This window comes from Schistocerca cancellata, chromosome 7 (assembly GCF_023864275.1).
Source record: "Schistocerca cancellata isolate TAMUIC-IGC-003103 chromosome 7, iqSchCanc2.1, whole genome shotgun sequence".
NCBI classification, from domain to species: domain Eukaryota; kingdom Metazoa; phylum Arthropoda; class Insecta; order Orthoptera; family Acrididae; genus Schistocerca; species Schistocerca cancellata.
This window is the reverse complement of record NC_064632.1, coordinates 357,383,690-357,399,141: the sequence shown is the minus strand read 5'-3', so window position 1 is coordinate 357,399,141 and position 15,452 is coordinate 357,383,690. Positions and strand designations below refer to the sequence as shown.

The 15,452-nt window shown below is 41.3% G+C and overlaps 1 protein-coding gene across 1 annotated transcript in view; it reads left to right on the top strand.

Annotated features, from left to right (window-relative positions):
* Window positions 1-10,568, top strand: part of LOC126092774 (protein phosphatase 1 regulatory subunit 42-like) — a 95,869-nt gene extending 85,301 nt beyond the window's left edge. Inside the window, exon 7 of the mRNA XM_049908501.1 lies at window positions 10,351-10,568. Coding sequence (XP_049764458.1) covers window positions 10,351-10,469 — 119 coding nt within the window. The 3' untranslated portion in view covers window positions 10,470-10,568. The remainder of the gene's footprint in view (window positions 1-10,350) is intronic.
* Window positions 10,569-15,452: the final 4,884 nt, after the last annotated feature.

Genomic DNA, 15,452 nt, shown 5'->3' with positions numbered 1-15,452 from the left:
ATCAACATCTTGAACTTCAGCACATCCTTTTTACCACTAATTGTGCCTTAAATGTTTCTGGTATACTGCTAGTCTTAGGCTTTATTTTTAATACACACTTGTCTTGAGTGGTTTATGTCCTCTGGGTAGCTCTGCTTCTTCAAATGTGTTGTTATGAACTAGGGATGAGAATTCTTTCTTCATTGCTTTTTTCCATTCTTCATTATTTGCCCCTTCCAAAACTTCTTTGACATCAATATTTTCACTTGGAAGTCCTTCTTTCAAATAGTAAGTAACATGATCAGGCTACCTCTTGGGTTTAGCTTCTCTGTTTGACCTTCGAGGTATGTTTTTATTTTCATGACCCTCATCTTGAGCTTCAGTTTATATTGAATCACTGTCAAAGCCATAAAAGTGTTCATTATCACTGTCTTCTGATTTAACTACTTCTTCAGTTTGTGAAGTATTGATGTCCTGGAGAACTGCTTCATGTTTCAATCCATCACATTTGTGCTCTTAGGTTCCTTTGTCTTTGAACTTGAAAAATTCCCATATTCCAGGAATTTGACATCCTTGCTGACAATCATCTGGCCAGTCTCCCTGTTGATGAATCAAAAGCCTTTGGTTGCCTGACAGAAGACTACAAATGACAACTTCTGTGACTTCTTATCCCACTCCTTGCAATGGGGTTTTGGAGTGTGAACCATTGCACTGCAGCCAAAAATTCTCATATGTGATAAACAAGACTTTCTCCTACGCCGAAGTGCATATGGAGTCTTATCTCCAAGTGTGGTGTTGGTGAACGATTTGACAGGTACACAGCTGTAGACACAGCTTCAGCCCAATACTCCTTTAGTAGGTTAGCATTGAGCTTTTTCAACCAACATTTTATTAGCTCTCTCAGCAACACCATTTTGCAGTGGACTGTAACATACTGTAAGCTGGTGGATGATACACTCAGAAGCCAGAAATCCTTTTAGTTCATTGTTGACACACTCCTTTCCATTGTCAAACCATAACTACTTTATATTTCTGCCTGTCTGCTTTTCCACCATAGCTTGACATTATGAAGCTTGTTTCCATCATTAGTAATGTGAGGCAAAGCACATATCCTTTTGGAGAGACTGTTTATCATCGACAGCAAGAAAAGCTTTCTTTTGTTGTGTCTGTTTCCTAAATACATATCCATCATTTTTTTATGAGCTTTCTGTTCTTTTGTCCTTGCTAGAACAATATTTACAAATATGATTTGATTTACTGCACTTGTGGCATTTAATAATATGTTTTGTTGGCCTCTTCTTATTTGTATATAGAGCAGATTCTTCATTTACACTTGCATCTTCAGCAGTTTCAGTTTGATAGAAACTCCCATGATATATGTGCCACTGTTTTCAAGTGCCTTGATCATAGGCTGATAATGATCAGGTAATCCAGCCAGGAACAAAGTTCCTATCCACACTTCACTCATGACAAACTTCATTTCATTTAACTTACACATGGTCGTTATTGTACGATTACTGTAGTCCTCTACCGACTTGTGTTATCTAATTTGGTAGTGATTAATGATCTAAGCAAGTCCACTCTACATGTGAATCCTGAGTCTTCAAATGCCTTTTCCAAGGCCATACAAGCTTCTACTGCCATCTTTGTGCCTCTTATATGGGAATGATTCATCTTGTCAGTGAAAAGTATAATCCAGGAATGTGCCTTTTTGTCTCTCTTTTTTCAAGAATTGTCCCATTTTGTTGGATCCAAAGGAGTGTTTTCAGCAACACCCCACAGTCCACCATGGACCAAATCCTCCTTATGGCAAATTTCCTCATTGAGTAATTTTCACGCCCGATCAACTTTCCATCCACTGGAAGCCATACTGATGCTGTACTGTTAATTTTTAGCTTTGAGTCTGTATGCAAGAATGATCAATCAGCAAAATATGAATGGTCAGCATACACATAACTTCCAAACCTGCTCTGGATTTCTGTGTACAGCTTCGATTTTAACATTTATAAAACCTTGCTTTCACACCTGTGCCTGGGCCCGTAACCATTTGTTGGGCATTTTTTTAATATACATGTGAAAGATTTCCAAAACAATGTTTTGTTTAATTAATCAGTATGTGCATAACAACTACTACACACCCCAGAACACATAATAACCACCGAGTAATTATAACACAGTGGAGTAAACAAAAAACTGTCGATATCAATTTACATATCTTAACATCTTTAAACAACTATACTATAGGTTAATCCACAGACATCTGAAAATTTGGAGTGGGGCATCCACAGTCTACATGGATAGGGTGTTCAGGCTTCAGAAGAGAGGAGTTACAATAATTTCTAATATAATCAAATGTCATTCCTGTAGAAACTATTTCATCAAATATAATTTACTGACTGTGTATTCTTTACGTGTCCTCAAGACAATTATATTTGTAAATGAGAATGAAGGAATAAGCAGAATGAATAGAGACTTTCACCTTACAATACATGAATCTGGTGTGATTCTTGCAGTTCATAGTATTTGACAGGAAGACATCAAGCAGAACAGAAGTGATATCTGGCATTCCCCAAGGTCCTCTGCTGTTTCTAATCTACATAAACGATTTGGGAGTCAGTGTAAACAGCCCTCTTAAATTGTTTGCAGATAGTGCTGTGATATACAGTGTAGTAAAATCATCAAAAATTACAAAATAAGTCAGACAAAATATCTGTAAGGTATAAACAGTGGCAATTGACACTGAACAATAAAAAGTGTGAGGTCCTCCACATGAGTACTAAAAACAGTTACATGATGAACAAGACAAATTTAAAGGTTGTCAGTTCAGCTAAATACCCACATATTACAACTATGAACAACTTTAATTGGAACCAGTAGACTGAAAATGCGGGGAAGACAAACTGTCAAGTAATCAGTTAAAATGAATAGGCATAGGCAGAGGGTGTATACTGGCAACATCCAATATCTTGTTGCAGAGCAAGCCGTACAACATTACAGTCATGATCTTGGCGCCTGTTTCATCACATGTGCCATCTGGATTCTTCCTCCAGACACCAGTTTCTTAGAGCTCTACAGGTGGGAACTGATGCTACAGCATGTCCTTGGTTCTCGCCACCAACCTGGCCTTAATTTACATTAATTTCTTTAGTCTTGCCATTTCTTCACAGTAACTATTTCTTTCTTCACTTCCGTTTAGTTTCCTACACTTTTCATTTTTTTTGCCACCCCCACCCCACCTCTATCACATACAATGTACTTAACTTTTCTCTCTTATTAACTCATATGTGATATTTTGGAAGTGATCTCTGTGTTGCATATTTCCCTATCTTCCACCTTTAAGCTCTCAGATTTTCAAATCTCAACTGATGCAGTCTCCAGCAATCAGTCTTTTTTTCTCATCCTGTCCAGTAATTCTCCCCTGTCCTGGGGTTCTGGACAACTTTCCCAAACTCTACCACATTTCCTAAAGCTCACCAGTCCTTTTCCTTCACCCGTTCACCCGTCTTTCTTCCCGTTCAATGCTTCTGCCAGAAGAATAATGATGTAGTTGTAGATGTAGGTCATGGGATACTGAGGTACTGATCACAGCTCACTTGCTGCTGAAATACAGTTCTGTAACAGGTTTTCAAGTAATGTAAAAGAATTCCATGGAAATCTTTGTAAGGGCAATTTGAAACAGCTGTCATTTAAAAACGTTTACACACACTAAAAATATTTGTGAGTTCAATTACTTACAGAAATAATTTTGTGTATTGCAGTATGTTACTAGTGGTAAATGTCTTTCTGTGCTATTCATTGCATATATTCATTGTATTTATGGGATCATATCATTGTTATAAATCTTCAAAAAATGTTGTACAAGACTGTAAATTTATTATGGTCAACTAAATATATTATTACTATTATTACTGTTATTATCATACACTTATAGGCTGGTGAGGACCATGCACCGAACATGCATGATGTGAGATTTTCTGTCTATTACGCCAGCATCGTAACAGTCTTTTCTGACTTTGGTGATCCATTTCATGTTCATAATGCTTTTTGTGTACTCCAAGATCTGTCTAATTTGTCAGGTGACTGGAATTCACTTGATGAGCCCCTAAAATTTCAGGCAATGTTTCGTCATGTCATGTGCTATATTAGACACCTGTGGAGGCTCTTATCTACCCCACAATCTGCAGCTTTCTTTTATTTTACTGGGCCCTAGGATTTTCCTAATGATGCTTCTCTCTAGTTTCTTGATATTTTCTTGTGCACTTTTCCAGTCTATGACCAGTGTTTCTGTTATAACCTTTAATCACCAATAATTGCGTGGATATTCAAACACACTCACTTAGAAACAATAGCTGGTTACATGATAACAACTCAGTATCTCTTATTCGACTGCCGTGCCGTCATATGCGGCCAGCGCTGTTCGTAGCTAGGTGGCGCTCCCGCGCTCAGCCGAGTTGCGGACCGCCTCTATCGCCGTTTGTGCGTACTGTCGTGGCAGCACTGTTAAATGTCGTGGCACTGTCACAACACTTTTCCCCCCTTGAAAAAAAAAAAAAAAAAACACTCACTTCTATGGAGACATGAACAGTGCGGAGACATCCATGGCCTCTTGTGAGGCCCCGAGAAGATCCCGTGGAGAGACACGAGAGTATGGTCGAAAACGTCCAGGACGGAAGCTCGTGCGTGGAACGTGCCTCCTGGATGAGATGATGGGTGAAAACTCTGGAGCAGCATCCATAGGTGTCGTGGAGCTGGGGGTGTGCTCCAGCGAGATGGATCCCGGAGAAGGCAGCGTCGCGACTGGGGCCGGTTCCGGTGTACTCGGAAGCGGTAGCGACGTCGGCTGCATCAACACGTACTGTAGATTGGCAGCAGCGACAGGACAGACTGCTCAGGCTGGTGGGGGCGAAGGAAGGGGCGGTGGCACCGGCGTGGCCACCACTCGTGGGTGCATTTGGTCGTAATGGCGAACAACCATGCTGTCGTCCGTACGTATTTCACAAAGCCGGCGGCTGCGAAGAGCCTTGACCACCCCTGGAATCCATTTAGGGTGAGATCCATACCCTTGTGCCCACATGTCAGTGCCCACCGAGTATTTTCCCGCACTTGGCGGCCATGCAAGAGTTCAGCAGGGCTGCGATCACCCAGAGGCGTGAAGTGATAAGAACTCAGAAACTGCAGCAGAGCGTCATTTGTGGAAAAATCACTAAGGAATTTTTTCATCTGGCTTTTGAAAGTGCAGACAAGGCGCTCTACCTCCCCATTCAATTGCGGATGGAAGGGCGGTGCTGTAACATGATGAATCCCTTGTCCAGTACAAAATCACAGAAGGCCTGCAAAGAGAACTGAGGGCCATTGTCCGTGACGATCATGGATGGAAGACCTTCTAGCACAAAGATTTTGGACAAATCCAGCGTCGTCACCGCAGTGGTGGGCGACGGACATCGAACAACAAATGGAAACTTTGAGAAGGTGTCAATCAGCAGTAGCCAATAAGTACCGAGGAAGGGGCCGGCAAAGTCAGCATGCACCTGTTCCCATGGCTGCGCCGGATCAGGCCACGGAGAGGGCATTGTACGAGGTGCAGCCAGTTGTTGAGCAAACTGACCACACGCAGCAACCATGTGGGCAATGTCTGAATCAATACCGGGCCAATAAACATGCCTGCGGGCCAGGGACTTAGTCCGAGAAATACCCCAATGGCCTTCATGCAACAGTTTGAGAACATCTTTGCGAAGAGAGGCTGGCACCACGACCCATGGAGATGCACCATCCGTGGCCAGAAGAACAACACCATGATGAACAGACAGACGAAGGCGCAAGGCATGGTAGTTGCGAAGGGGATCCGATGTCCGGCCCTTGGTCCTGTCCGGCCAACCCTGTTGAACAAAACCGATCACCTGATGCAGGACTGGGTCCCGCATAGTAGCCGACGCGACCTGTGAACCTGTAAGTGGAAAACCCTCGACCGCACGATGTTCTTCCTCATCAATGTGGAAACAGAGTAGTTCATCACGATCGAAAACCGGGTCGGGGCCCATCAGCAGCTGCGACAATGCGTCGGCGTTGGCGTGCTGGGCCGTGGGGCGATAGTGAATCTCATAGTGAAAACGAGACAAGTATAAGGCCCAACGTTGCGGGTGGTGAGCTGCCTTATTCGGAAGCAACGCCGATGGGCTGAACAGAGAGACCAGCGGCTTGTGGTTGGTGATGAGGTGAAACTTAGAACCATACAAAAAAACGCTGAACGTTTTTAGAGCATAAATGATAGCAAGTGCCTCCTTTTCAATTTGAGAGTAACGCCGTTGCGCATCATTGAGGGTCTTGGAAGCATACGCGATGGGTCGTTCCGACCCATCCTCATACCGATGGGTGAGAACAGCCCCTAGGCCATACTGTGACGTGTCAGTCGCCAGTGCTGACCCGGACGGAATGTGGCAAGACAAGGCGCCGACTGCAAATGAGCCTTCAGGTGGACAAAAGCCTGCTCACACTCATCGGACCAACAGAAAGGGACGTTTTTGCGTAACAGCTGATGCAGAGGATGAGCTACCGCCGCCACAGATGGAATGAATTTGTGATAATAAGCAATCTTGCCTAGAAACACCTGAAGTTCTTTGACCGTAGATGGCCGGGGTAGAGCGTTAATGGTCGCAACGTGCTGACGTAGAGCACGTATACCCTCACGGGACAAGTGGAAACCAAGATACACAATGGAGGGTTGGAAGAACTGTGACTTGTCCAGGTTGCACCTCAACCCAGCCGAATGCAAAACCCAAAACAATGAACGCAAATTGCGAAGGTGCTCCTCAGTGGAGGCCCCCATGACAACAATGTCATCCAGATAGTTTATGCAGCCAGGAACGGAAGCCGTGAGCTGTTCCAAAAACTGCTGAAAAATCGCCGGCATGCTAGCGACGCCAAATGGTAACCGCTGGTAGTGATACAACCCACAAGGAGTGTTGATGACGAGAAATTCCTTGGAAGAAGCATCCAATGGCAACTGATGGTACGCCTCCAAAAAGTCAAGTTTGGAAAAGAACTGGCCCCCAGCGAGGTTGGTAAATAACTCCTCAGTACGGGGAAGAGGATAAGTGTCAATGAGGCTCTGAGCGTTGACAGTGGCTTTAAAATCACCACACAATCGCAGACTCCCATTTGGTATAGAAACCACCACGATTGGTGATGCCCATTCGCTGGAGGTAACAGGAAGGAGAATCCCTGAAGCTGTTAACCTGTCTATCTCAGCCTTGACAGGTGCACGCAACGCCACCGGAACAGGGCATGCCCGGAAAAACTTAGGGCGAGCTGTAGGTTTAAGAGTAATGTGGGCTTCAAAATCCTTGGCACGACCCGTACCAGCAGAGAACACAGACGAAAATTCAGAACACAATCCATCCAGCTATTGATACGGAATATCCTCAGATATGAGGTGCACATCATCATCAATGGAGAACCTGAACAACTGGAAAGCATCATAACCGAACAGGTTTTCAGTGCCCGCATGATCCACCACATAAAACGTGAGGGGCCTAACAACAGACTTGTAGGCAGTGGAAGCATCAAACTGGTCAATGATAGGAATTTTCTGTTTATTATAAGTTCTCAGATTTCGCGTAACTGGAGACACACCAATAATTGCATGGATATTGAAACACACTCACTTAGAAACAATAGCTGGTTACATGATAACAACTCAGTATCTCTTATTCGACTGCTGTGCCATGACATGCGGCCGGCGCCGTTCGTAGCTAGGTGGCGGTCCCGCGCTCAGCCGAGTTGCGGAGCACCTCTATCGACGTTTGCGCGTACTGTCGTAGCGGCACTGTTAAATGTCGTGGCACTGTCACAACAGTTTCCTATGCATATAAGGTTTTTTACAGTGTTGTAATGACTCACTTTTACATCACATGGTAGACATGATTTATTTTAGATGTTTCCAGTCATCCAGAATGCTCTAGTCATCTTTTGATATCTCAGTTCATGAGCTTATTTCTCTATTCCATTTGCTGGTATCATCTCCACAAGATACTTGAGTTTGTAAACTCTCTTTGTCTCACCAAATTCTGTTGTGATCTTTTTTGGTGCATCTTTTTGGTTTGACATGTATTATCTTTCTGGAAGGAGATATGTAATCCAACCTTTTCAGCCTTCTTTTCCAGGACCTCAATTTGCTTTACTGTGACTTCTGTATTATCTGTATTGCCAAATCATCAGTGAATGCCAGACAGATTTCTAATCCTTTGGTTTTCCCTGCCCAATATGATTCTAAGGAACTCATTCTAGTTTTAGTATCAAACTTTAGATCATCAGGCTGTGCACTGAGAAGAACATCTACTGGCCAACATTGGACTGTGAGAATGTCAGAAAACGCAGCACATGTGAGTGTGTCCTCCGTGAAATGTTTGGCACTTAAACATGCAGCTGCCCTTGGAATGTCTGATAGTATTGTAAGAAAAATCCTTCACAGAGATCTTCACATACACCCATACAAAATGGTGGTTGCCAATGAGTTAAGAGAGATTTTGAAACTTGCAGAGCTGTATGTGAGAAAATTCTTCAGAACATTTCCCTTGGCACTGTTTTGATTTCTTCAGTGAGGCCCACTTCCACTTGGGAGGAACTGTAAAGAAACAAAATTTCCACTACTGGGTAGCAGAAACCCATAGGAACTTTACCAACAACCATTTCACAGCTGTCATGTGACAGTTCGTTGGGGACCATGTAGAGGGAGAAGTCTTATTCTAAAAAGACGGAGCCACAGTTCACATTTCTCAGTGTTCTCTAGATATTTTGAGAGAAATTCTTCACAGTGTCAGGGAAAGGCTTTGTCAATGCGTCAACATTGGGAGACGTCATTCACCAGACATAATTTTTAAAACCAACCAATGTAAAATAGCACAGTACTGTTGTTCACAGATAAAAATATTATCTCTGTATCTTTTGTTTCTTTGTAACTACTTTTTGAAATACTGGAGGTCTTTTTGCCAGACCTTGTAAAAGTCTCTCATGTTACAGTTTCAGAAATCCTCTTCTATTCCTTTTAACTGCTTTCTCACCTCTTTGTACATTATCAGACTGACATCTGTTTTGTCACTGTTTCATTTGTTGTATGCTATTTTCCTGTTGCCAGTTGTTTTAACACATGTGTCATTTCACTACAAATGTCTCTTCTCTTGGACTAGATGAATTTTCTTTTTTGCCTGACTGATGATCTTATTTTTGTCAGATCATGTCTGTCTTTACTCCCATTTCTCTTTGTTCTCTTTGTTCCTTGATTATATAAATTTTGTCATATTTAACTTTTTTATCACTGTGATCTTCTTATTCATTTCATTTGGTGTCAGCCTAATTTTGATTCTGGTGAGATAATGATGGTAGTCTGTGTTAGCTCCTCTTCTAACATGTATGGTCTTGAATTCTTTATAGTTCTTGTGTGCCGGCCGCAGTGGCTGAGCGGTTCTAGGCGCTTCAGTCCAGCACCACACGACTACTACGATCGCAGGTTCAAATCCTGCCACGGGCATGGATGTGTGTGATGCCCTTAGGTTAGTTAGGTTAAAGTAGTTCTAAGTTTTAGGGGACTGATGACCTCAGATGTTAAGTCCCATAGTGCTCAGAGCCATTTGAACCATTTGAGTTCTTGTGTGTAAAGCTACATGGTTGATTTGCTATTCTTGTAAGGATTTGACTGGCAGTCTTCATATCTTGGTTTTCTACATGCCTTTCTTGACGTGAGTTGACTATATTATCCTCATATTGTGTTGGTAACATTGCATGATCAGTCTCTGGTCATTCTTGTTAGCAAGTCTGTGACCTGGATGTTGTTCTGTCAGTCCTCAGAATCTCTTTTTCTCTGCCTAATTGTGTGTTTAAATCACCTAATAAAATTTTAACATCTCCATTAGGGATTTTTTTTGTGGTTTTCTCTAGTTCATCCCAGTTGTTATTGACTCCTCCTTTTCTCTCTTGTTAATCTTGGTTTACTAGTACATGTGTGTCAATTATACAAAATTATCATATAAGACTTAGCCTATTTGAGCCTCATTGTCATGTCTTATTTATTGGTTTCATTTCTGTTACTGATTGGAGGATCTTCTTGTTGACTGTAAAAGCCATTCCCAAGAATAGGGCTCCTTTTCCCATTTTCCTGTCTGCTTTGCTGTTGAACAGTCTGTACTCACCACAGATTAATAGTTTTGTCATATGTTATGCTGTTCTCTTTGCCAATTTCAGGATCTTTTATTTGTCTACCATCTTTCCTAATTCCTAATATTATTTCTAATAATAATGATAATAATAATAATAATAATAATAATAATAATTATTATTATTATTATTAAGTACTATGATAATATTTCAATTTTGTTTCAGGAAACGTTCGAAGGGGAAATACATTATCAAGATCTTCCTTGTATCAAACAAAACTCCAATCTGAAGACAAATCAGGTGGGAAGGAGCTCCCAGAAGACATTAATTTTTCAAAGCTATAAAAATGTGTCTCATTTATTTAGTAGTGTTCGTTCTCTAAATCAGCAGCAATAAATTTCTAATCAGGTTTATTTTTATTCCCCTACAAAAATATTTTCATATTGTTAATGGATTCCTCGTATTAAATTATCTTTCTGCAAATAATATGGCAAACTACAAATGTAATGGTGCATTTTTATTTGAAATGTTAATGCCACTTAACGCTCCAAGCAGCTAAATAACTTGTACATTTAAGATAACGCCATTAAAGTGAGCAAAATACATTATTGAAATGTCTCCCAATTAGAGGCTGAAAGGAGCAGTCTGTATTTGCTTTGAAGAAGCTATTAATAGCCAAGATTGCATTTGGTTTCAGCAGTTGCCTGTCAACCTATGGTCTTCAAAAAATTTGTTGTTACACATCCTGTTCCACAGTGACTGTATCACACATGCCATGTCAACATTATAGTGCATGGTATGTAGCACATTTCACACTCATTTATTAAAAAGCAGATTTGTCAGAAATAAAAACATTACAGTTAAAAAGTTGAAGTGCACAGTTGAACTGTGAACAGTTGAACTCATCAGTAAACATAAACGTGAGTACAAATATGAACTGTTACGCATTTCAGCATCTAGCTAGCATCAGTGGAATGTTGTGTGTGTGTGGACAACCCTAATTACTACACAAAGTGCTTTGTAACTGTATCATTTTTATCAAACAGTGGGAAATCCAGGATGGAATGTAACAATACCAGAAAAGGAAAGTTGCTACTCACCGTCACAATAGGCACAACAAAAAGATTCACACAACTATAGCTTTCTGCCATTAAGGCCTTTGTCAGCAGTAGACACACATATACACATGCACACACACACTCAAGCAAATGCAACTTGCACACACATCTGCAGTCCCAGAGAATTGAAACCACACTGCAAGCAGCAGCACCAGTGCATGATCTGAGTGGCGACTGGGTGGGGCTGAGGAGGAGGCTGGGACGGGGAGGGGAGGGGGAGGGATAGTATGGTGGGAGTGGCGGACAGTGAATTGTTGCAGTTTAGACAGAGGGCAGGTGAGAAGGTGCAGAGGGGATAAGTAGCGGAAAGGAGAGAAATAAAAAGAAATTAAAAGGCTGGGTGTGGTGGTGAAATGATGGCTGTGTAGTGCTGGCATGGGAAGAGAGAGGGGGTTGGATGGATGAGGACAGTGACTAATGAAGGTTGAGGCCAGGAGGGTTACAGGAATGTAGGATGTATTGCAGGGAAAGTTCCCACGTACACAACACAGAAAATCTGGTGTTGGTGAGAAGGATCCATATGGCACAGGCTGTGAAGCAGTCATTAAGATGAGGGATATCATGTTTGGCAGCTTGTTCAGCAACAGGGTGGTCCGCTTGTTTATTGGCCACAGATTGTCGGTGGCCTTTCATGCGGACAGACAGCTTGTTTGTTGTCATGCCTATATAGAATGCAGCACAGTAGTTGCTGCTTAGCTTGTAAATCGCATGACTGTTTTCACAGGTAGCCCTGCCTTTGATGGGATAGGTGATGTTAGTGACCAGATTGGAGTAGGTGGTGGTAGGAGGATGTATAGTACAGGTCCTGCATCTTGGTCTGCTACAGAGGTATGAACCATGAGATAAGGGATTGGGAGCAGGGGTTGTGTGAGGATGGATGAGTATATTGTGTAGGTTCAGTGGATGGCGGAATACCACGGTAGGAGGGGTGGGAAGGATAGTGGGCAGGATATTTCTCATTTCAAGGCACAACAAGAGGTAATCGAAACCCTGGTGGAGAATATAATTCAGTTGCTCCAGTCCTGGATGGTACTGAGCTTCGAGGGGAATGCTCCTCTGTGGCCGGACTGTGGAACTTTGGGAGGCGATGGGAGACTGGAAAGATAAGGCACAAGAGATTTGTTTTTGTACAAGGATGGAAGGATGATTGTCATCATTGAAGGCTTCAGCGTGACCGAGGGTCTCCACCAACACCTGCTTTTCTGAATTGCACAGGTGGGAACTTTCCCTGCAATACATCCTACATTCCCGTAACCCTCCTGGCCTCAACCTTCGTTAGTCACTGTCCTCCCTGTTCCCATTCCAGGACTACGAAGCCCTCATTACACCACCACACCCAGTCTTTTAATTTCTTTTTATTTCTCTCCTTTCCGCTACTTACCCCCTCCGCACCTTCTCTCCTGCCTTCCGTCTAAACTGCAACACTTCTCTGTCCACCACTCCCACCATACTATCCCTCCCTCTCCCCACCCCAGCCTCCTCCTTACCCCCACCCAGTTGCCACTCCCAACATGCACTGGTGCTGCTGCTCACAGTGTGGTTTCAGTTCTCTGAGATTGCAGATGTGAGTGCAAGTTGCGTTTGCATGAGTGTGTGTGTGTGTGTGTATGTGTCTCTACTGCTGACAAAGGCCTTAATGGCCAAAAGCTATAATTGTGTGAATCTTTTTGTTGTGTCTATCATGACTCAGAATCTCTGCTATATGGTGAGTAGTAACTTCCCTTTTCTGGTATTGTTGTATTGTTTTTATTTGTGACAAACCTGTTTTTCTAAGGACGTATGCGATAGTGTAGATCATGCTGTCATATCTCACCAGGACATGAATATGACAGCACAATAAAACCATAACCAGATCTCATCCTAGTCACCTGCAGATTTTCAGCCTAAATATTCAGTGCCTTAGAAATTAATTACTAGAACTTGAAGTAGCAATGAATGGTGCAAACATTGACTGTACATGCATCATGGAGCATTGATGCAGAAGTTTTGAACTAAATAGCGTTTATATTCATCCATATAAGTTGGCAAGTCAGTATTGTAGAAAAAAATGCCAAAAACGGAGGTGTATGTATCTTTACCAAATCAAGTATCAGGTACAAAAGAAGGAGTGAAGCTGAATCATTGAGTGTAGAGAAACATAAAGCAGCAGCTATACATTTGTACGAAATACAGGGAAAAGTCATAGTCATAGCAATATACATACCACCTACTGGGGATACAGACATATTCATTAATCAATTAGAAACACTGCTTAACATTCTTTTTACTGAAAGAGCCACTGTAGTTGTCTGTGGGGATTTCAACATAAATCTTATGTATGAAAGTAGGCTAAAAAAATCATTTCCTAAATCTAATATGTATTTTCAATCTGTTTCCACATACACACGTACCCACAAGAATAATATATAATACAAACTGTCTTAGAGATAATATATTTTCAAATTATGATCCACAGAAGTAGAAGTAACAAATACTGATTTGGGATTATCAGACCACAATCCTCTTGAAACTTCCTGACAGATTAAAACTCTGTGCTGGACCAAGACTCGAACTCGGGACGTTTGCGTTCCGCGGACAAGTGCTCTACCATGAGCTACCCAAGCACAACTCACGACTCGTCCTCACAGCTTCAATTCTGCCAGTACCTCATCTCCTACCTTACAAACTTCACAGAAGCTCCTCTTGTCCTCAAAATTCGTTCAATGCCACTGCAAGGAAAAAAAGTATACTTCATGTATAAAAGAAAATTTTCCACTGAAAACTGTGTAGAATTTACAAATATCCTAACTAGTGAGTCCTGGGCTGAAATGCTGTCTGTAAAAATACGAATGATGTATGTAACACTTTTTCTTCAATCTTCATGGAATATTTGGAAATGTGCTTTCCAAAGAAGCTGTCAGGAATCACATCACATCACAATACAAAGCCAAGTTCTTGGTTCACAGCTGGCATCAAAACTTCTTGTGGAACTCTAAACAGACTAAATTCAAAATTGCAGCCATCTACAGATCCGCAGTTCATAGAATATGTTAAGAATTATAAGAGGGTATATTGAAAAGTAATTGCCAAGCCAAAATTTATGAGTAATGACAACTTAATAAGACAGTTTGATAACAAATCAAAAGCCACATGGGGTATTCTGAAGACTAAAACAGGAAAGAGATGCGAAGACCACATAAACACATAAACACATAAAATGTCAATATTAAGAAACAAGATTTGCCAAATTACATCAACAATTATTTCTTAAATGCAACAATTTCATTAAGCTCAAAATTTACAAACCAAGAAAAACCATAATTTCCTAAAGCTACATGTTGCATCCAACAGATGAACATGAAGTGTTCAGAGTAATAAAAAGCTTGAAACCTTAAATGTCAGCAGGTGTAGATGAGGTGCCTGTTTATATCATAACAATGACAGCTGCACAAATCGCAAGACCCTTGGCATACATAGCTAACTTATCATTTATTGAAGGAGTGTTTGTGAAAAGGATCAAAATGTCAAAAGTGAAGCCATTATTCAAAAATGGTGACAAGCATAAGGTAGAAAACTATCAGCCAATATTCATCCTCCTGGCATTTTCCAAAATAATTGAAAAATTAATGAAGCACAGAATCAACAAATATCTAAATGACCATAAGTTACTAAATCTCAATCAGCATGGCTACCAGGCAGGTAAAAATACAGAAACAGCACTAATGTACTACCCTGAATAAATAATCAAAAATCTAGAAAAAGTGTAGTAGGGATAAATCTAGATCTTTCCAAAGCACTTGACACTGTCAATCATGGCATTCTTTTAGAAAAACTGGAAGCTTTAGGTATTCGTGGTACAGAGAAAAAGTGGTTTGAATCATACCTATAAAACAGAACACAGATTGTAGGACTGATGTCAGATAACTCCACCCACCAAATAAATTTAGTATCAGATGCAAACAAAGTGGATATAGAAGTGCCACAAGGCAGTATTCTAGGTCCCTTATTGTTCAATTGTCTACATAAGTGACATTCACACCTCAGATTGTGCAGCAAAGGTCATACTATTTGCAGATGACCTTAGTGTGATAATAGGTGCACCAAAGCATATGCTGTAAACAGTTACTGATCAAGTAATAAAGAATGTCCACTCTTGATTCAATTCAAACTGGTTGACATTAAATGCAAATAAAACAAATTGTATGCAGTTTGAGAATATATGTCAAAATG